Source organism: Doryrhamphus excisus, chromosome 6 (genome assembly GCF_030265055.1).
Source record: "Doryrhamphus excisus isolate RoL2022-K1 chromosome 6, RoL_Dexc_1.0, whole genome shotgun sequence".
In the NCBI taxonomy this organism is placed as follows: Eukaryota; Metazoa; Chordata; class Actinopteri; order Syngnathiformes; family Syngnathidae; genus Doryrhamphus; species Doryrhamphus excisus.
Genome location: NC_080471.1, coordinates 19,854,300 through 19,878,244, shown reverse-complemented (window position 1 = coordinate 19,878,244; position 23,945 = coordinate 19,854,300). Strand labels below are relative to the sequence as shown.

General features: G+C 39.0%; 1 protein-coding gene across 1 annotated transcript in view; it reads left to right on the top strand.

Moving 5' to 3' along the window:
• The first annotated feature begins 346 nt into the window (after positions 1-346).
• Positions 347-23,945, top strand: part of LOC131130900 (guanine nucleotide-binding protein G(o) subunit alpha) — a 95,423-nt gene continuing 71,824 nt past the window's right edge. The window contains exons 1-2 of the mRNA XM_058075015.1: positions 347-964; positions 1,499-1,541. Coding sequence (XP_057930998.1) covers positions 847-964; positions 1,499-1,541 — 161 coding nt within the window. The 5' untranslated portion in view covers positions 347-846. The remainder of the gene's footprint in view (positions 965-1,498; positions 1,542-23,945) is intronic.

Below are 23,945 nucleotides of genomic sequence, written 5' to 3'. Positions count from 1 at the left end.
TATATATAATAATTGGCATATATTATTCAAAATACAATATATATAATATAAATATATTTTGTATTTTTAATAATATATGCCAATCTTGATACAACATGATACAAACGTGTTTTCTAAATTAAAAACCCAAGCAAGAATATCGATATCAGTATAATATGAGGCAATTCTCACCAGGTTTTTATTACTTGGTCTCAAATCGATTCCTAAATTTGCAGTATCGGCCGCCCACGTTGTTGGAAGTGTACATCAATACACCACCAGGCTGCGCCACCGGGAGCCCACAGATGCCCCCCTCCCCTCCCTATCCCTTCCCTCTCCCCACTTCTTCACATTTTTTCTACTCTTGTGACGTCAGCACCCTAGCCATAGAACGAATGAAGTAGCGCAGCTCTGACTGAGCCCCTACCGGAGACACCGGGAGGCTGTAGCTTTGCACACCGAATCCCTGCCGGCGTCGGAGGAACCAAAACGGAGACAGGTCGACGGCAAACAATGCGAGCCGCTTAATAACGGAAGTGGAGACCAACACAAAACCCGGTACCGTGATTTCCACAAGAGACTGACAATATAAGACTCCGAAACGGATCCAACCGCAGAGTCCACGTTTGAGAGACTAATAACCGCGGAGGCTAAAGTGGTATTACTCCCTGGACCAAACGGACCGGATCCGAGATTTAAATGTTCTAACGGTACCTTTTGAGAGCGCCCGGAGAGAGTAGAGAGGGAGCTGCCCAAGAGAGAAAAGGGGAGAAAACAGGGTTTTTTTTTTTAAACAACCACTTTTTTTGTTGCTATTTTCCGTGGGTCCAGTTACCGGTAAACGCTATCAAGCTGTGTTCGCTAACCATGGGATGTACTTTGAGCGCAGAGGAGAGGGCGGCTCTGGACCGGAGCAAAGCCATCGAGAAGAACCTCAAGGAGGACGGGCTCACCGCAGCTAAAGATGTCAAGCTGCTGCTGCTCGGTAAGAGAGACTCCCTTTTTTTAATCCATTCCTGGTCAAATTATTAATTAAGGTAGTGATAAAATGTATTTTAATATAGGAATGGAAGATTCACACAATTGAATTGATTGTGTTTTTTCCATGTGAACACGCCCTAATTGATATTACATTACATGTATTCTACATTGCATATGGCAGGTGTGGTATGATGTGATAAAATATGGCTTACGTGGACTACCGTGTACAGTCACTATGTGGGTTTATGTTCAAGATTGATTCATTGATTGGCTTGTTAATTATTCATGGCTGCAGGGTTCATGGGGATTAAAAAAAAAAGAATGGCTGCAGCCTTTTTTTTTTTAGCAATCTTTTCATCTCCACCCAGCTTGTTCAATTAAGAGGATGATTCTCCTTAACCACCTCCCACCCTCCCTTTTTCATTCTCTCCATCTTGCTCTCTTTCACACATATACACACACATACACACATATACACACACAGGTGCACAAATCCATCCACCCTGTTTACATTATCTTCTCTTCTCTTGTCCCTCAGGGGCTGGAGAGTCAGGGAAAAGCACCATCGTGAAACAGATGAAGTAAGTCTCCATTAAACACGGTCTAATAAACCTGTATAGTATGACAGTGTGTTAACCATCTCTGTATTTCTGGAACACATCGTAGATACAAACATGTCGCAAAGCATCATCAAAACTCATGAAAATTGATTTTTAGATAAAAAAACACCTTGGTTGTTATCCCGGGGATGATCAGATTCAGTCCTGACTGTACCTGGATGTGTCATATCTACTGTTTGTCACACACAGAGATGCTAAAACATAAAGTTTTATTCAAGATGAAACTATAACTACTGGTATAAATACCCATAGAAACACAGTTCAAGCCAGAGGTCATACAGTTTTGTATAAAGAATACCTGTCAAGCTCCAGTCGGTAATCAATTCCAGTACTCGCTTTCCTAAGAATGAGTACCTTTCACATTTGAACTGATCCGGTATCAATATCAGGTACCTGTGAATTTGTATCGGTACTCAACTGTAGCAATATTCAATACTTTTGTGTGTGTTTATGTGGTAGTAAATAGGGCTGGCACAATACATTCATTCTTTATGTTGACTTGTAGTTATGCAAGACCGATTGCAGTAGATTTGTTTTATGTTTAGCTAACAGAACTACCGGCCCTATGATGCTTAGAGTGTGGAAACATGTTTTGCTAGTCTTATACAGCGATCGTGTCTTGATCTGACAAATCTTAATTAACTTTAATCAAATGTAGAATTGGATCTTAACACCGCGGCTACTGTTGAACTCAGATTTTTTAAACACAACCACACACGTGAGTATACGAGTGACGCTGGGAACACTCGAGTGCAGTATGGATTGCAAGGTTTATAGTGTGGTTAAAGCAGTGCTCTGCCACTTCCAAGGTCATACAGTTTTGTATAAAGAATACCTGTCAAGCTCCGATCGGTAATCAACTCAGCTATTTACTAGAACTGGTCAGGCTAGGTAGTATCATCCGTTGTGTAATGAATATGCAAGGATAGTACTCGCTTTCCTAAGAATGAGTACCTTTCACATTTGAACCGATCCGGTACCGATACCAGGTACCTGTGAATTTATATCGGTACTCAACTGTAGCAATATTCAATACCTTTGTGTGTGTTTATGTGGTAGTATATAGGGGTGACATGATACGTATATTCATTCTTTATGTTGACTTGTAGTTATGAAAAGACAAATGCAAGACAGATTGCTGTAGATTTGTTTCATGTTTAGCTAAAACGTTCCTGTGATGCTTAGAGTGTGGAAACAGAAAGTAATGCATTTCCAAAATAGAGGCTACTATCATATGTTTTGCTAGAAGTCTTATACAGCAATCGTGTCTTGATCTGACAAATCTTAATTAACTTTGATCAAATGTAGAATTGAATCTTAACACCACGGCTGCTGTTGAAATCTGATTTTTTTTAAACGCAACCACACACGTGAGTATATGAGTGACGCTGGGAACACTCGAGTGCAGTATGGATTGCAAGGTTTATAGTGTGCGCAAAGCAGTTTCCAATCCTGCATCATGCTCTGCCACTTCCATATTATCATTCAGAGTAGCGATGCCACAGCTCAATTTGATTGGCCTCTGCCTGCCCTGTTCAAAACTCAAGCCTGTTCAGACTCTGCTCCGATCGATGAGATTGACAGGTTTTCCCAATGATTTCCACCCACCTCAACAGCTTTGACTTCACTTGACATCTCGCTACAAACAACTACACATAAGCTGCACAATCATGTCGTTGCTATGATAGACTAACGATAGCCAAATTAGCAGCTAAGCTTCGCTATAATCCCAATAGTACATTTAAATGTTGGTGCCTTGAAACTACTGCATGGAGTCTCTAAGATTATTGTGTTTTTTTCATTGATTGTTCTGCATGATTTGGCTTGATGCACTTCATTGTTGTGGTTGTCGAGCTTCTTATTGGAAAGGTTCAACAGTTGCAAAAATAATGTAGGTCTTATGTCCCTCTGAGACAAGCTTACTTATTCATTGATGCCAGGTCACAGTGTCTTGCAGCTTTGCAACTTGTACGCTACTGTAGCAGCGTATTGCACAAACTTGACTCATGCATGACTTTCTGTCTGGATTACAGTACAGTACACACGATTGAGGGCTGCTGCAGTTTTACTGTTAAGAGTTTGACTTTCTCATGGTCTTACTTGCTGTACATGTACACTAATAATATAGTCTCTATTTATGTTACTATCATTTTGTTTTATTTAGTACATTCTTATATTGCAGTTTATTTGGGAGACAGTCAACAGTTACTTATGACTTGACCTAAGACTTGAAAAACAGTCATGTTCTCCCACTTCTGGTATTTATATATATATATATATATATATAGCTGGACACGCTTCTATTACAATTTAAGGATTTTTGTGAGGGTTGCATCAGAGAGGGATGGAAAAAAGAATAAAAGCATTCCAAAAACTAAACCGAACAAATTGATTGTCTCACAATAGCGACCGTGAAAAAACGAACACCATCACCACATTGCAGTTGTGCCGGTGAGTTGCTGCAGCTAATTTCCAATTAAACAGGCTTATGTTTGGACACCCGCTTGCATTTTCCATGTAATTTTTTAAGTAGAATACAGCGTTTATGACAAATTAATATTTTCATAGTTTTGCTCTGGTTGTGCCATTGGTCAATCCAATGAGTGCTGTCTGCCAAAGACACACAACCAAGGTAACCAACTAAGGTTTATTTTATGGTTCTTCTCACCTTCCAAAAAATATGCACGCAAGGTTAATCGGTTGTCTTTATGTGCCCTGTCCAGGGTGTACCCCACCTTTCGCCCAAAGACAGCTGGGGTAGTAGCATAATACCAGCATACCCATGACGTGACCCAGTGACGACAAGAGGTATAGAAAATGGATTGATGAAAATCCAAAAGGCAATTGGGTTGATTCTATAATGATGTCTCTCTGAACAATATTAGCCACGTATACATGGACCCAAATATTCCAATTCCATTCGGGTTATTTGCTCAAACGGAAAGAGTCTAACCTTTGTATACACCTCATTCCGAAAGAAAAGTGCCAATCTGAATGAATATATAATCGGATTCCCAGAAGGAAAAACTGTCAATACGGAGTTATTCCAACAAGTGAAAGAAAAACTCCAGGAAGTCGGTATCACGTGATGTTGGTGTTTACTAGAGTGGTCCTTATTTTTCAACTTTTGAAATTTCATGCTCTCACCCCACCAATATGTTAGGATAAATGAAAAAAAAAAAACATTTGGGCCAAATTGTATCAATATTGATTAATATTTAGAGATTGCTCAAAACTTCTTAAAATGGTACAATTTCCTCAAAAACAAGCAATTCTGGAAATATTCAGAGGCCTTGAGCAACCTCTAAATATTGTTTAAAAAATTGAAAATTTTGCACAGTGAGTTTTTATTGATATCTTAACACATTTAGAGGGTGAGAGTTGAGCATTTCCAAAAAAAATTTTTGACCCCCCATATAAGGACCCATTGACTATTCTGGTTGATTATAGCGAGGCATGTAGACACGCGATTGGAATATTCCTTTCCATGTATACCATTGCTTTCGGAAAGGTCATTCGGAAAGATTCAATTCGGAAAGAGAAAACTTCCTCATGTAAACGTGGCTACTGTAATACCAACATTACGGGGAACGTAGTATATCTGTTAATTTGCAGTCATCTGCACATATGATGCTTTATTGTTCTGATTCAACACCCAGTCGGCAGGTTTAATAATATTTGTAGGGCTATTTCTTTATTTGCTGTGATATTTGCTCCATGCACACATACGTAGACATGTTTTGTTTGGTTTTTTCTATTCAAGCAAACAAACAAACTTTGGCTGAGCCAATAGATAGGAATTGTGCATTGAACACGACCGCACTACCGTCATACTGTGTCTTCATTGTGGGTGGGATTGCCCCAGGCAACGGCACGTGAGCTTCCGCTTTATGCTGCGCTGTTCTCCATTAGATATCTGGTTAGCTGTGTGTCAGTCATCTTTTCGCTCCTTTTCAAGCATGACCAAGTCGCCCAAATACATAAAAGTGAATAAGAACAGATGTGAGATGCGTTCACGGACACCGCGTCATGACAAAATTGCCACAATACAGTTGCGTCGCAGTAAAAGAAGAGTGTGTTTATTCATGACATTAAATTAGCTTGAGGGAAATATTGGTGTAACTAATGAAGTACTGGACAATATTGGTAGACTATGTCGACTTTTTCGAGTCTTATCGAGTTTTCAACACTTTGCCATGAACATTGTCATATATCCGTGAACTCAGTGATACTGTATAGGAGTGGAAATCCTTGACTGCATTTTCTTTTACCAGGATTTGAACATCTGGGGCGTAATCAAGTGGCCCATTATGTGTGTGGGTGTATGTGTGTGTGTGAGAAGTACAGAGATGAGTGGATTAGATTTGGATTGAGTTTTTATGGCGTCTATCTTGAACAGCACTGTGTGCTGCAGCTGCACATGTGACCTCAGGGAGGGGGAAAATGAACAATTTAATAGAGCTCTGGACAAAATCATGCAGAAATACTGGAAATGTTTTGAGTGCTTTATGTTTGAATTCTTAGGAAATGTCCCTTGGTACAAGGAAGCATTCGCCGGTACAGGAAGGAAGCAATTTTTCTGTGAGTCTTGAGTGGCAAAAGCTTTTGAGGACCCATAGATGAGTATTGATGATCATGCGATGCAGTTTAAGCGTTAAAAATGGAATCAATATGAGCTATTGCATTGCCTGCGAAAACATGCTAATGACAGGCTAACATGTTTGTGGATTCATATGTTCACCATTCCCTGACTATGATATATCTAATGTTTGGCCAGAAAGCGACAGTCAAAAATAAAACACGTTTATGTGATCAACATTAAAGATTTTTTTTTTATAGATTTGAATACTAGGAATATATGATAAAAATTACAAAATAGTCACTATTAATTGCAACGCAGAGGAAAGCTCTAATAACCACAAAATCAACAACGTCATTACTCTGAAATCATAAAGAGAGTAAATATAGCAAAAAAAAGTTACCCTCCCATTTTGTGTGGAAGTGGTACATTTTGGCTTGTTACATTTTCTTTCCTCCCCACTCAGTTTCAGTCCCATTCTTAACTCATTCAGTCCCAGACATTTAAAAAAAACACCCCCTTCAGTACCGACCATTAATTAGGAAAGCTTTAATAACCACAAAATCAACCACGTCATTACTCTGAAATCATAAAGAGAGTAAATATAGCAAAAAAAAAGTTACCCTCCCATTTTGTGTGGAAGTGGTACATTTTGGCTTGTTACATTTTCTTTCTTCCCCACTCAGTTTCAGCCACATTCTTAACTCATTCAGTCCCAGACATAAAAAAAAACACCCCCTTCAGTACCGACCATTAATTAGGAAAGCTTTATTAACCACAAAATCAACCACGTCATTACTCTGAAATCATAAAGAGAGTAATTATAGCAAAAAAAGTTACCCTCCCATTTTGTGTGGAAGTGGTACATTTTGGCTTGTTATTTTCTTTCTTCCCCACTCAGTTTCAGCCCCATTCTTAACTCATTCAGTACCAGACAAAAAAAAAACACCCCATCAGTACCGACCATTTTAGACAATTATGACTGATCTTTAAATATACACAGGATAATGTGTTCTATGGCTATACAAACATGGAAACTACCAAAAAAAGAAGATTAGAGTCTGGTCTTTCATCAGAAAAAAAAAATGCCTTTTTCCGTTTTTTAGTCATCAGCAGTAGAACATAGGTAAGTTTCAGGGAAATATCAGTTCCCTCTTAGGAAATGTCCCTTGGTACAAGGAAACATTCGCCGGTACAGGAAGAAAGCAATCCTTCTGTGAGTCTTGAGTGGCAAAAGCTTTTGAGGGCGCATAGATGAGTATTGATGATCATGAGATGCAGTTTAAGCGTTAAAAATCAAATCAGTATGAGTTATGCATTGCCTGCGAAAACATGCAAATGACTACTAACATGTTTGTGGATTCATATGTTCACCATTCCCTGACTATGATATATCTAATGTTTGGCCAGAAAGCGACAGTCAGCATTTAGTGGTCCGTGTGTGTGTGTGTGTGTGTTCATGCTTGAGACACCATCTGTTTAAGTAGCCTGTTTGTGTTCACACATGTGTAAAGGTTCTCGAGCTGACCAGCTGGCCAACTGACAACTTGAGCAGTATGTGTTAAAATTGTAACGCTGTCCTATTATCGGTTACACGATTATTTGGTTGTTCCGTCATTTCAAATGTCAACTTAACCTTTAAGTCGTGCTCGGAAACATTTTGCTTGTCCTTGACCAAGACCAGGTTAAAGCCTACAGACATGTACGACTCTGCAAAAAATAAAACAAGTTTATGTGATCAACATTAAATTTTAATACTACGAATATATGATAAAATTACAAAATAGTGACTATTAATTGCAACACAGAGGAAAGCTCTAATAACCACAAAATTAACAACGTCATTACTCTGAAATCATAAAGAGAGTAAATATAGCAAAAAAAAGTTACCCTCCCATTTTGTGTGGAAGTGGTACATTTTGGCTTGTTACATTTTCTTTCCTCCCCACTCAGTTTCAGTCCCATTCTTAACTCATTCAGTCCCAGACATTAGAAAAAAACCCACCGCCTTCAGTACCGACCATTAATTGCAACACAGAGGAAAGCTTTAATAACCACAAAATCAACAACGTCAATACTCTGAAATCATAAAGAGAGTAAATATAGCAAAAAAAAAGTTACCCTCCCATTTAGTGTGGAAGTGGTACATTTTTGGCTTGTTACATTTTCTTTCTTCCCCACTCTTTTCAGCCCCATTCTTAACTCATTCAGTCCCATCCATTAAAAAAAAACAAAACAAAACAAAACACCCCCATCAGTACCGACCATTTTAGACAATTATGACTGATCTTTAAATATACACAGGATAATGTGTTCTATGGCGATATAAACATGGAAACTACCAAAAAAAAAAAGATTAGAGTGTGGTATTTCACCAGAAAAAAAATGCCTTTTTCTGTTTTTTAGTCATCAGCAGTAGAGCATAGGTAAGTTTCAGGGAAATAGCAGTTCCCAACTAAAAAAGGAGAAAACTTTTTAATGAAAAGATACTGCATTTTTTGCTTATGTGACAGATCAAATATCAAAACAAGTATACCAACATAAACAACTCAAAAAGATGTCTACATTGCAATAAAACATTAATGAAAAAAATCTTGACCAATCGTCAAATATAATACCTTATCCAGCTTACCTTAACCCTAATGAAAATATTCAGCTCCTCCATACCTTCCATACCTTTTTCAATCATTAACTGTCCTCTCCCAGTATAAAACAATACGGTCTGTGAGATTGAGGCATAGAAGGGTAACTGGAGTTCACAAATTTTAATGGCAGCAATAGAAACGGCTTCTATCTCACAGACTAGTGTTGTTTCGCAGCAAACAGACTGAATAACAGACTTGCTAAGTCATCCACAGGCAGGGTGGAGGATGCTTTATCACACTTCCAGCATCCCATTTATAGGCACTTATGGGACACAGAGTAGAGTACCTGGGGATATCTTCTGCTCTTTGAACCCAAGCACTACCACAGTATTGTTACATAGTACATGTCATAGTACCTTTTTAAAAAAATAAAAAAAAGTCTGCAGTTTCACACTAGCCTAGCTTGGGTGTTTCTTTTTTTAAACATTTGAGTAGGTCATTTATAACATTGTTGACATAGTTTTGCCTAAAACACAACGATAATAAGTCTGCATTCATGCATGACAGGGCTCGACAATAACGATGTACCGATGGCCCGGGGCAAGTTAAAACAAAATTCGGGGCAAGTAAATCCAATCAGTGATATTCCCGTCGGGCAAGTGCACTTTGGCAAGAGGTTTTTTAAAAGCGGTTTCTGTTGGGTGTTAAAAAAACACGGACTGCGTAATTCCGGCGGTAATTTGCAAACCAATCCTTGCAAATCTTGAAATGGACCCAATCGGAATTGTTTATTTAGACCGCGGTCCGTAGTCCACGTTTTACCCACGCATTGGTTGTTTGCGATCAACCAATCAGCGATGGTTTGACTGGGAAAACATCTATCATGGCGTCCCTGCCAACATGGTCTAATTCTTCAACAACTTCTGAGTTGTCATTTTTGTTTTTAATGTAGAGCCCTGCATGACTAAGGAAATTACAAAATATTCACATTTTAGAATGTTGTGATCTAATCTGAAATACTGTATATGCTTTTTTGATTTATATGTGCGTTTGTGATGACAGGGTTGAGGTGGTTGACCGAAAGGGAGAACAAACAAATGTGGGTCTCTCACGGCTGCACTGTTTCTCATAGTCTTTTCCCACTGTGAGGGCTGTGAAATTGTGTGTGTGTGTGAGATCTATCTAGAACGGGAGATAATTAGGTTTAGGCCTCAGAAGCGGAGAATAAAAGAGGGGTTGTGGGGAGATGGAGGAAAAAAAAATGGGGCTGTTTTGTGCTGAAAGACTTGGGGGTATGAGTAGACAAGAGGCAGCAAGGGGGTAGGCCAGTGAGACTTGGGGAGCGTTTCGTGCCCACAGTCCAGAAAGAGCAAGTTGGGACAAAAAAAGGTTCTGGCCATAGTGGATAGCAGACAGTTTGTAGTTGTTAGGATGAGGCTGCTGGAGGAGGAAATAATTGGCAAGTAAAACAACACCTCCTCACTTAAGGGGAAGTGACGTATAGAATCAGAATCAGCTTTACTGGCCAAGTATGCTTACAAAAACAACCAATTTGACTTTGGTTTAATTAGCTCTGACTGTACTGTAGATTTAAGCCCTAGGCGAGTATCTCATCAAACTAAGTTGTTTTTCCACAATTTGGCCTATCATCCACACGACCCGTAGATATTTGGTACTAAAAATGAAGGTTTTCAAAACCTCCAGCCAAAGTGTAGATTTGGAGAAAAATCTGATTGTGTTTGAGTATGGACGCCAATAACTTTTACTATTTACTTTAGAACAGGGGTCTCAAACTCAATTTACTTGGGGGCCACTGGAGCTCGGGTCTGAGTGAGACTGGGTTTTCAAAAAAAAAATTAAAAAAAATGCATTTATTAAAAACAAAAAAATTTTTGGTTCCAATTTTCTACAATAAAAGCTCTGATAACACATTCCACTGTTCTCAAATATCTTACTTTTTATTTTTCTACAAAAAATAAGATGAAAAATAAATAAACAAATCAATAATAAAGAAAATCAATCAATCAGTAATAAATAAATAAATATAATAATAATAACAAAACGGCAAATAATAAAAACTTAAGAAACCACATATAGTTGGTGGGTAGACAATTTTTTTTTTCAGATTAAAATGAACAAAGCATTATTAGAGTCCTGTAGACATGACAAAACACGACTATAGTCACATTTATACTCTTTTTATTTACAACATATTGCGCAACTGCAGGGTCTTGAGACACATGCTAACTCGCAAACTAGAGAGCTAGCGACCTAAACGGTAGCCTTCAAGTTATTTCCTTTAAAATTAAATAGCCAAAAACTTACCACTTCCACATGGATAGGGAGGATAACTATTAACAGTTATTTAACCTTTAACATGAACATTAATCAAACGTAATAATTTTTTCTGGGTACATGATACCATACAGCATCCATATCAAACATTAAACTTTCATATCAAGGCGGGGGCCTCAAACTAGCGTCCTGCGGGCCACATTTGGCCCACGGGCCGCGTGTTTGAGACCCCTGCTTTAGAATGTAAAAACATTTAACAAATAACAATTTCAAGTCCGAGGCGTCCTCAGGCTCCGACGCCAACAAGCTTTGGCAAGATTCCCAATCAACATTTCCTTGCTGTCTTGTTGACTTTGTATTCGAAAACAACATTTAGAAGTCATTCTGCCTCCTTGTCAGTCCCCACGAACGTGTTGTGTTTCATGTTTACGGAAGTGACAGGATAACTGAGGATGATTCTGATTGGATAGAATTTTAGGAGCTACTTCCGCTTACAGGTTGGGACAAATTTTTTTCACAAACAGGGGAAAATATGCGGTTTTAAAAGGCCTAAGATGTGCAAAAGAGATACAATAATGAGTAAGTGGGTGTGTGATGAATAAACTAGGACATTATCTGCATTTGTACAAAAAACCCGCAGTATTCACATTACATATACACTGAAGTGTTGATCAGAGTGACGGCCTGGGTCAAGAAACTGTCTATGTGCTCGATTGTTTTGGTGTACAGTGCCCTGTAGAAGTTTGAACCGTTTTGTGAGAGCCAAATCCAAGTCGCGCCTCCCCTGGACTCTGCTCTCTTCTGATAATTATTAGCTCTCATGCTCTCTGGAACAGTTTGACAGAAAGAGGGAGGGAGCATGTTGGTGGTCCGATGTGGAAGGAGGGGGTGTCATGTTAGCGCAAACCGCCGTGCGTATAACTGGTTATCTGAAGCAGTCTGTCAGCCAAATTGTCATCCTTCATTGGTTAAATTTAGCCATGGGTGTGCTCGTCAGTGGAATGATTTGATTGGCTGCCTGAGTAAACTGTGAAATAACAGTGTGTTAGCTGTGTGTGTGTGTGTGTGTGTGTGTGTATACTCGCTTTGACATGTGTATTTGTGTCAGTTGCCATTTACATCTTGCAAAAACAAGCGCGGTACATTAAAGTTTCAATCATCATCATTAAAGTTTCAGTCCTGGAGAGATTAAACATTTGTTTTGGCTTGCAATTTCCAGTTATTCATTCATTTCTAACGCTTATCCTCACGAGGGTCGCAAGGGTGCTGGAGCCTACCAGAGAAAACCCACGTATGCACAGAGAGAACATGCAAACTCCACACAGAGATGGCTGAGAGTGGAATTGAACTAACCACTTGGTCGCCATGCAGCCTATTTCCAGTTATTCATTCATTCATTCATTCATTTTCTACCGCTTTTCCTCACGAGGGTCGCGGGGGTGCTGGAGCCTATCCCAGCTGTCTTTGGGCGAGAGGCGGGGTACACCCTGGACTGGTCGCCAGCCAATCACAGGGCACATATAGACAAACAACCATTGACACTCACATTCATACCTATGGACAATTTGGAGTCGCCAATTAACCTAGCATGTTTTTGGAATGTGGGAGGAAACCGGAGTACCCGGAGAAAATCCACGCATGCACGGGGAGAACATGCAAACTCCACACAGAGATGGCCGAGGGTGGAATTGAACTCGGGTCTCCTAGCTGTGACGTCTGCGTGCTAACCACTCGACCGCCGTGCCGCCCTATTTCCAGTTAAATAACATAATAAATATAGTCAATGCTGCAAAAAGTTTTTTGTAAAGTAATACATTTTTTGACAGTTGTCATCAAGTATTTACATATCCTGTGCATATGACTGCTAAAAAAAAAACATAAACCTACTGTTTATGCCACAAGACATGCTGGGTAGTGCAGCAGCAACTCCTTCCAACAGTACAACATAGTGACATACAGTATTAGATGCAATACAACACACACATATACAGGGAGCAATGAAACTAACACAAGTCAATAACTTCATGTTCTGTGGTTAAATACGAATGTTTTAACTCCACAGGCACACTGAACCAAAGTTTTTGAAATTCCCACTCCACAGTATCTGACAGAAACAGATCTGTTTTTAACGACAAAAAAACACACACATTTGAATGTGGACGGAGGATAAAACGCAAAGAAAAACATGCATTTTAAAAATATCTGCATTCATGCGGACATGACCTCAAAGCAGCACTTATGTGACATGTGTCATGACCAATTATGCTAATTAGACAATGACGTCGTCTGTCCCCTCCCCGCAACCCAATACCAAAGATAGATTGCGTTCCTGTGGGAAACACTAACATGTGTGTGCAAATGATTCTGGATCCCTGTGATTATGTTTTTTTTTAATCTGCTGCCCCAGACTCATTTGCTTGATTCAATATCTCTTTTACTGCCATACAAAAGAGTCTTGTTGCAGTGATTGGGATCAGCTGACACAAAGTCAGCTGATGCCATGTGGCTTGTGGCTGGAACGACTCATATGCATGCTTGCTTCTGTGTTTTTCATAGAAAAGCACAACACCATTTCCAAATGATTGGAACACTTTGCTGCTGCTTCATATGAACTGAAAAAAAAAAGGAAGTGACACTTCCTAAATGCCAATGTCACTCTCGGCACAGGCCATTTTTGATGATTTTGATTGACTTTCAAGGCACAAAAAAAGAATATTGTACGGTATATACCAAAAGATTAGCGCGTAGACCTCACAGCTGGGAGGACCAGGGTTCGATTCCACCCTGGGCCATCTCTGTGTGGAGTTTGCATGTTCTCCCCGTGCATGCGTGGGTTTTCTCCGGGTACTCCGGTTTCCTCCCACATTCCAAAAACATGCTAGGTTAATTAGCGACTCCAAATTGTCCATAGGTATGAATGTGAGTGTGAATGGTTGTTTGTCTATATGTGCCCTGTGATTGGCTGGCGACCAGTCCAGAGTGTACCCCGCCTCTCGCCCGAAGACAGCTGGGATAGGCTCCAGCACCCCCGCGACCCTAGTGAGGAAAAGCGGTAGAAAATGAATGAATGAATGAATATACCAAAAGAAATGTTAGACTCTAATGTTTCATCAGAATTTTTTTTTGTTATAAATACTTTTTTCCAAGGGCTTTTTTACTTTTTTAATAATCAGCAGAACATGGGCACTTCTGACAACTGGTGGACATTTTTCCAGCTTAAAACTGCACCAAACATGCTCTCTTTTATTGTGGAGTTGCATCATCACCTTTTATATACCTTTATACACCTTATATATATATACGTCTTTAGGTGCAAGTGGTCATTCATTCATTCATTTTCTACCCTCACGAGGGTCGCGAGGGGTGCTGGAGCCTATCCCAGCTGTTTTCGGGCGAGAGGCGCTAACCACTCGATCACCATGCAGCCCCGGCAGAAGTGCATTTGTAGTTAAATTTAAAATGATCAGGAGGTTTGCCACCAGCTGCTTATAATTATCTTCCTTGTAGTTTCCAAGACATTCATTCATTCATTTTCTACCGCTTATCCTCACAAGGGTCGCGGGGAGTGCTGGAGCCTATCCCAGGTTTCTTCGAGCAAGAGGCAGGGTACACCCTGGACTGGTGGCCAGCCAATCACAGGGCACATATAGACAAACAACCATTCACACTCACATTCATACCTATGGACAATTTGAAGTCGCCAATTAACCTAGCATGTTTTTGGAATGTGGGAGGAAACCGGAGTACCCGGAGAAAACCCACGCATGCACGGGGAGAACATGCAAACTCCACACAGAGATGGTGGGAGAGGGTGGAATTGAACCCTGGTCTCCTCAGTTGCTAATCAGTTTCCTTCAAAACAACCATGTACCCCGGGTCTTTCAGTCAGGATTTAGGATGCACCACAGTACAAAATCAGCACCCGTAAAAATTTTGAACAATCTCCAGACCACCTCACACAAAGGCCATTTTTCAGTATTACTTTTATTAGCATTCCACACAATTGATCACCAAATCCTAATATGGAGATCAGAACACATACAGAACACAATAAGGGAACTGCAATAAAATGGGTTTAGTGTCAGATAAAACAAAAAAAATCCAGAATTTCGGAGATAAGATTGCAAATGATATTACTGCCCGAGATGGTTTTACACCCCTCACCCCCCACGACCTCCGCAATACAGTTAGAAACCACTTGGATCAGGACCTTTCATTTAGTTCCCAGATACGATGAGCATTTTTTCATTTACAAAACATTACAAAAAAACGGTAAATTCCCGCCACTAGATGCGGAAAATCTTGTTCATGCTTTTTTGACCTACATGTTGGATTATTTGGCGGCACGGTGGTCGAGTGGTTAGCGCGCAGACCTCACAGCTAGGAGACCAGGGTTCAATTCCACCCTCGGCCATCTCTGTGTGGAGTTTGCATGTTCTCCCCGTGCATGCGTGGGTTTTCTCCAGGTACTCCGGTTTCCTCCCACATTCCAAAAACATGCTAGGTTAATTGGCGACTCCAAATTGTCCATAGGTATGAATGTGAGTGTGAATGGTTGTTTGTCTATATGTGCCCTGTGATTGGCTGGCGACCAGTCCAGGGTGTACCCCGCCTCTCGCTCGAAGACAGCTGGGATAGGCTCCAGCACCCCCGCGACCCTCGTGAGGAAAAAGCGGTAGAAAATGAATGAATGAATGTTGGATTATTGGAGATCTCTGTCAATCAGTTGCCCAAAGAAATCTTTAAAGACCCTTCAGTCAGTCCAAAATACTGCCGCACCGGTCTTAACTGAATATAGTTAGAACTGATCCCTGATTCACTGATACTGTTTATATCAGAGACAATCCTTTATGTTCCTCGGACTAAGATAAAGACTTCTGTAAGTTAGGAGTAGAGGACCTGTTTCAAAAATAATATACTGTATACATTTAGTGTGATTGTTAAATTTTCCTTTCAAAAAATCGGAATGTAATTTTTTTTTGCATGATGCAGTCCAAGGCAATACCATCTTGAAGTAATATTTTATACTGCCAGGGGACATAGAAACATTTCTTCAAGTATTGGTTGCAGGGCGCTTGTCTCGAGTTGCACGGAGTTACATCATATCTGTGTCTTTATTTCTCAAGTTAGCTAGTCACTTTCAGCTCTTTCTCAGGAAAATAAAGTACAATTTAATACTTGATAGTTACTTAAAAAACCCAAATTGTATTATTCATGTATCTGTCTATTACTTTTCTATACTTTAAACCCTGTTAAGGTTTCAGGGAGATGTTGGGTCTATCCTAACCTTCGAGGGCTACTCAGTCCATTTCAAGCTGACCGAATGAGGCATTGGCAAATAAATCATCATGAAAGTCAGTTACTGTATGTAAAAAGTATTTTCTTTGTGTTTGGACACAGTTCTAGACTGCGGCAAAATGACATTTTGAAAATGGTACACCGTAACCCAAATGTATTTGACTTAAAGGCAAAATATTGTGTTTTATTATAGTAAATATATATATATATATATATATATTGTCACAGAAGTACATGGGCCCAATGGCATTATGCATAGCTAAATCATAAATCCTCCCCCATTTCTTGGGGCGTCCCAGAGCAGCATTGAATGTAAAGTTGCTCTTACTTGGCTCTGCAGTGGGATTGCACTCTGAATTCCTGGTTATATCTGCAATTGATTTTGCAACTGAAGAAGATGAGCACTGAGCATTGATGGGAACACAGACGAGCGTTGTGATTCTCAAGGGATCATTCAAATTTCTACCCAGAAGAACACCAAAACAAAACAAAAAAAGTTAAAAGGTTTGGCTTAACTTCATAAAAACGAGTGGTTGGCTCAACATGATTAAACACCTCCAGATTGTCGGAATGCCCCGTTTTTTTTTATACGTTACGTCAGACTTCTTCGAACTAAAGAGTGAGAATCAAGAACAAAAACAACAAACAATGTCTGTCTCATGCCAATGTACCAAAGAAATGCTTCCTTCTTCATCCTCTGTTTGGGTGACATAAGCGATTGTTCGAACCGTGGAAAAAATCCTTGACTACTTTTTGGAATCGAGATATTCGAATTATCCGAATAATCGTTGCAGTCCTAGTGAACAGTAGATTATTTTTATGTTCACACTAAAAGAACTACAGTTCCCATGATGCTTTGAGTGCTGAAACAGGAAGTATGAGTCTGAAGTAAACCGAGATAGACGCTAGCATTACATGTTTTGATAGAAATCATTCATTCATTTTCTGCCGCTTATCCTCACAAGGATCACGGGGGGTGCTGGAGCCTATCCCAGCTGTCTTTGGGCGAGAGGCGGGGTACACCCTGGACTGGTCGCCAGCCAATCACAGGGCACATATAGACAAACAACCATTCACACTCACATTCCTACCTATGGACAATTTAGAGTCGCTAATTAACCTAGCATGTTTTTGGAATGTGGGAGGAAACCGGAGTACCCGGAGAATGAAATTCCACACAGAGATGGCCGAGGGTTGGATTGAACTCTGGTCTAACCACTCGACCGCCGTGCAGCCCTTGATAGAAATCATATACAGTGATAATGTTTTGAGCTGCGATGACTTAACATTTGATCAAATTGAAGTAATTCTTCTGCTTGGACATGACACCGCCACAGCTAGTTAGCGGAGTGATGAGTGACTCTGGGCGCACCGAGGCAGGTTGCACTGCAAGGTTTATAGTGTGCATAGTGTGCATACACTTAATGTGTGGTTACAATTCTGTTGCCATAGTTCACAATGGCTTTTGGATGCCCTTTTCTCTTAAAAATAACTCTGGTTATCGAACATTATTACGGCACCGTCTCTTAAAGGCATCGGAATCGAGAATCATTAGGAACTGGAATTTACATAAGGAATGGGAATTGGAACGGGAATCGGTCAAATTCAAATGATTGCCCACACTAATGAAGCAGTAACTTTAACCTGAATGGATGCCAGTGTAGTCAGCTTCTACAGCACCGAGATGATCATCACAGCTAGATGATCTTTTCCTGTTCGTGCAACTAAACATTGCTTGGATTGCCCTTCGTGGCATTTAAAGTTCAACATGTATGAATACAATTTTCCTAGTTTGCTTACAGAACGCCTCTTCTGTCGTGTGCTTACCAATCTACCCTACCGTTGGAGCTTCTAGGTAAACATTTAGCAAACTGCACTACACTGACATTGCATTCAAATGTTGTCATTGCAAATTGGCTTATACATTGTAATACTATCAGGCAGGGCTTTGTTTGAAAGTAAGTAACTGATATTGGCACAAGGGAGGACAGATGAACTGAATAATTACAGTTCGACCTTGCATCTGGGACAACTTGATAAAAATCTATGTCTCCTTCCTTCTAACAGCCTCTCTGGAGATTCCATCCATTTTCCAATGGCCCACATTACTTCCAATACAGCGGTGTCCAAACTTTTTCCTCCGAGGGTTGCATACTGAAAAGTCAAAGGATGCAGGGGTATATTTTTTTGTATTTTCTAAAATGGTTCAAGTGGACCTGTTATATTTTTTCCTATTTTCTGACCTATAAATGTTGAATTACAATGCTGAATTCTTATGTTAAACGATGCCAAAGTATCAGATAATGAGCTTTGGGCATTTGGAAATAAGCCCTGAAAGAAGTTTAGGGATGGCTCTGCACTCTTGGTTTTAGAGAGTTTTTTCTAACGCTGAGTTTTCCTGACGTCAATGTGTTGCGGACTCAGTAACCCCGGAATCCTGAACAACTCCAGTGCAGCCACTGTGTATTTGGTAATGGTAATGGTTTTATTTCATTTGAACATGCATCAGATTACAATTGAATGCATCACATAATCAGTTCACAGTTCCACATATCCAAAAGGAGTAGGAAGAAGCAAAGCTTATTAAATCCTACCCCTCCATCTGGTACTTTTACAATCAGTAACTGTTACATTTGTTCACTTCCTGCTTTCCATAATACAGTTTAAGGTTTTTTGGGTTTTTTTTTGTAATTTTTAAAAGGTACGTGGTGATATGACCATCCAATGACATAATGGGTACCATAGTAAGTGTCAATATATAACTGTTACATCTGTTCACTTCCTGCTTTCCTAATATAGTATTTTTTTTTTTTAATTTTTGTCACATACCGAAGTAGGAGGTGATATGACCATCCAATGACATAATGGGTACCATAGTAAGTGTCAATATATAACTGTAACATTTGTTCACTTCCTGCTTTCCTAATATAGTTTTTTTTATTTTTTTAAATTTTGGTTGCGTGCCGAAGTAGGAGGTGATATGAGCATCCAATGACATAATGGGTACCATAGTAAGTGTCAATATAGTGATATATATAGCACATCATGACTGGTTCAAGACTCTTCATCCTTGTATTTAGCAAACATGATTATCAGTCATGATTTGTATTTTACAATACAAATGTATTTTTGATCTTATTATTATCCACAGCACCAAAAAAAACTATTTTTAATGACAAGCCCGTTTTTCCAGATTGCTGAATGCATTCAGGAACTATTTCCACATTTCTCAACAGATTCTAACCATTCCAACATCAAACCATTCAATTATTAATTCAGGTCATTTATGCAATTATCCACATCCCACTTTTCTTGACATGCCCATTTTTCCAGAATGTGGAATGCTTTTGACTGGATTAGTTCAAAGGCATTCAGGACATCAAACCATTGAACTAATTCAGGACATCCATATGACAATACACATTTTTCCTGATGTTTTTCCATTTTTCCGGAATTGGTTTAATTTGTATTCCTGTATTTTTGTTTTATTTTATTATTCCTCATTTTGCTCATTTTCCTCCATCATGATTTTTAATGTCAAATTAGCCGGGCAAACATGTGTCTTGATCACAGGAATTCATTTATTTTTAGTTTATCATCAGTCATGATTAGTCTGTGCTATTTATACAAATGCCATTGGCAGGGAAATTGCAATTACAGCCAGTCGTTTTATACCTGTTTGTTTTTTTTTCTCATGAGGATAAGCGGTAGAAAATGAATGAATGAATGAACATGCAAAACATATGTAAAACCCTTTTCTGTGCATTTCACAGAACAGAAAAATGGCTCAGGCCTAACCTAGAAAATTCTCTGCCAGCCACCACTCACCATCTCTGGGGACCTTCTACGTGCGTGGCTATAAATAGGCGTGCGGTGTTTAAAAAGAGAAATGGATAAAAGAAAAGAGGTGTATATGTGAGACTATTTGCACTCGGGATGTTTGCTGCTTGACCCCAAAGGTGTGAGCAGTAGCCAAGTGACTGATGCATCCATTCGGCTTACATGTAATATTACATCTTTGTTATTACACTTATTTTGTAATGCTCTCCATCTTCTGACACAATCCCTCTCATACCCGTTAATGGACATACGCATACGTATATAACGTGTAAGTAACTTTGTCCAGAAGTGCTGACAGGACTTGGTCAGCATGCACTCATGTCATGATTAAGAGCTCTGTCGACAAAGACCGCAAACTGAGTGGATGTGCGGTAATAGTGATAAAGAAGCAACCTCAAAGGGTCATGTGTGGTTGTGTTAGGACAAACAACGGTGTCTAGCAACAATGCAGAACTAGCGATAAACACCTAATAGCAACAGTGGAGTGTGTCGGCTTGTGTGTGAGTAGGTGTGAGGATAAAAATACACATGTAAGGGGATAATAATGGCAGGAGCTGATAGGATTTTTTGATGGAGTACACTTCTTGCAGCACATAACTATAATTGTGCACAGAATTTGAACTCTGCTGAATGGAAGAAATATACAAATGAGTATTATTATTTTTGGCCTACCTCATTTAGGATTAGTAAGAGGAAAAAGTACACCCCGGATTGGTTGCCAGCCAATCACAGGGCACATATGGTAACGGTAATAGTAATGGTAATGGTTTTATTTCATTTGAACATGCATCAGATTACAATTGAATGCATCACATAATCAGTTCACAGTTCCACATGTCCAAAAGGAGTAGGAAGAAGCAAAGCTTATTAAATCCTACCCCTCCATCTGGTACTTTTACAATCAGTAACTGTTACATTTGTTCACTTCCTGCTTTCCATAATACAGTTTAAGGTTTTTTTTGTTTGTTTTTTTTTTTAATAATGCACCTCGTACTTCGGTACGAGGTGATATGACGATACAATTTGTTCACTTCCTGCTTTCCATAATACATTTTTTTGTTTGTTTTTTTTATTTGTAATTTTTTTGTCCCGTACTGAAGTACGAGGTGATATGACCATACAATTTGTTCACTTCCTGCTTTCCATAATACAGTTTAAGGTTTTTTTTTTTGTTTGTTTTTTTAATAATGCACCTCGTACTTCGGTACGAGGTGATATGACCATACAATTTGTTCACTTCCTGCTTTCCATAATACAGTTTTTTTTGTTTATTTTTATTTTTAATTTTTTGTCCCGTACTGAAGTACAAGGTAATATGACCATCCAATGACATAATGGGTACCATAGTAAGTGTCAATATAGTGATATATATAGCACATCATGACTGGTTCAAGACTCTTCATCCTTGTATTTAGCAAACATCAACTGCTTGTATTGTTTCTTGAATTGGCTCATCGTTGTGCATTGTTTGAGGGTCTTACTCAATCCATTCCATAGTTTGATTCCACATACTGAAATGCTATGGCTTTTTAACGTAGTCCTAGCATATAAGTGTTTCAAATGTAGTTCTTCCCTGAGATCATATTTCTCCTCTCTTGTAGAGTAGTATTGGATGGCATTTTTAGGTACTTGGTTATTTTTAGCCTTATGCATTATTTTAGTTGTTTGAAGATTAACTATATCAGCAAGTTTGAGTATTTGTGATTTAGACAAAAATCATTATATAGACAAACAACCATTCACACACACAATTTGGAGTCGCCAATTAACCTAGCATGTTTTTGGAATGTGTGAGGAAACCGGAGTACCCGGAAAAAACCCACGCACCCACGGGGAGAACATGAACGGGGTGGCCAACATGCTTATTCAGGTGTCATTTTTAGCTCAGTCAATGGTGTTCATTTGCGCCCTAACAAACAACAACAATGAGTGTTAAAGCTACGGTAATAATGTTGAAGGTGCATGGTGAAACATGGGTCTTTTTTTTGTTATCATCAGAAGTGTTAATGTTCCAGGATGTTTTTATAAAGCTTATACTTGAGACCCACCAAGTAGGTCAATAAGCCAAGTAAGTAATGATTACTACATACGGTTGAGAGCCAGACCCTCAGACTCGCATGGTATAATATCTCAGTTAAATTGTCCATATGTCAGCATGTTTGTCCATCTGTCTGGCTCAGTGTGAAATTAAACTACGGTGCAGGTCACTGTGTAGAAGGCAAAATACACACACACATTAATGCACATACATACACTCATGGCTGTTCTCTTTGCTGACAGAAGGGCTTGGGGAGTGGGTAATGAGAAAAGGTCCTCATGCATGAAAGCTCACATCAGCAGGCCAGATTCTCACACGTGCACGCACACACACACACACACACACACACATAGCATTTAGCCCATTGTTTCCAAGAAATGGTCTGCGGTGTATGCTGTAAAGTTGATGAGCAAATAACTGTCAACTAATACTATATACATCATATTTTATGTGCGGGTATTGTTTGTAACCAGCTCTGACACCATATGTCCCAAAATCATCCCAGAAGGGGTTTACAATTAGACAGCTTTCTTGTCTGCTGTAAGAGAAAAAACTCTATTGGCAAATTGTGATTTCATTTAGTAAAACAAAGTTAGCATATGTAGAAATTGGGGATGTCCGATATTAACAGTAGCGATAATTATCGGCATAAAATGCAATATTGGTTTTCCCGATTTATTTTTCCCGATCATGAAAAACGCAAACTGAAAAAACGCAAACATGAAAAAAACAAACATGAAAAAAAAAAAAACATGAAGAAATTTTTTCATGATTTTTTTTTTAATGCTGTTCATTCCACCACAGGAGATATGTCATGTTACACATATTGGTATCGGTATCGGAAATTGAGATTTGAAATTGAGATTTGGACAATATCGTTTTATACCGATAATTATCGGCATAAAATGCAATATTGGTATCAGATTTTTCCCGATCATGAAAAACGCAAACTGAAAAAAACGCAAACATGAAAACAAGAAAAAAATGAAAAAAACATGAAAAAAATTAAAAAAAACATGAAAAAAAAAATCATGAACATTTTTTTTCATGAAATTTTTTTTTAATGCTGCTCATTCCACCACAGGAGATATGTCATGTTACACATATTGGTATCGGTATCAGAAATTGAGATTTGAAATTGAGATTTGGACAATATCGTTTTATACCGATAATTATCGGCATAAAATGCAATATTGGTATCAGATTTTTCCCGATCATGAAAAACGCAAACTGAAAAAAACGCAAACATGAAAACAAGAAAAAATGAAAAAAACATGAAAAAAATTAAAAAAAACATGAAAAAAAAAAATCATGAACATTTTTTTTCATGATTTTTTTTTAATGCTGCTCATTCCACCACAGGAGATATGTCATGTTACACATATTGGTATCGGTATCGGAAATTGAGATTTGAAATTGAAATTGAGATTTGGACGATATCGTTTTATACCAGGGGTCAGCAACCCGCGGCTCCAGAGCCGCATGTGGCTCTCCAGCCTCTTTGTTGCGGCTCCCTTTGCAATGCTTGAATATTTTTTAGCACCCGTGTGGTGAAAATGCACGTCTTTGTTATGAGTTTACAAAAATCCAACTTTGTGTGAGACCATGAATGCATCCTGACTGAGTTCTGACTGGTGACTGAATGAGCAGACAGGATGCTATCCAGTTCTCTCTGACAGGTTAACATGAAGGGAAATGAGTAATACTTTGAGTTATTTGAGTTATTAATT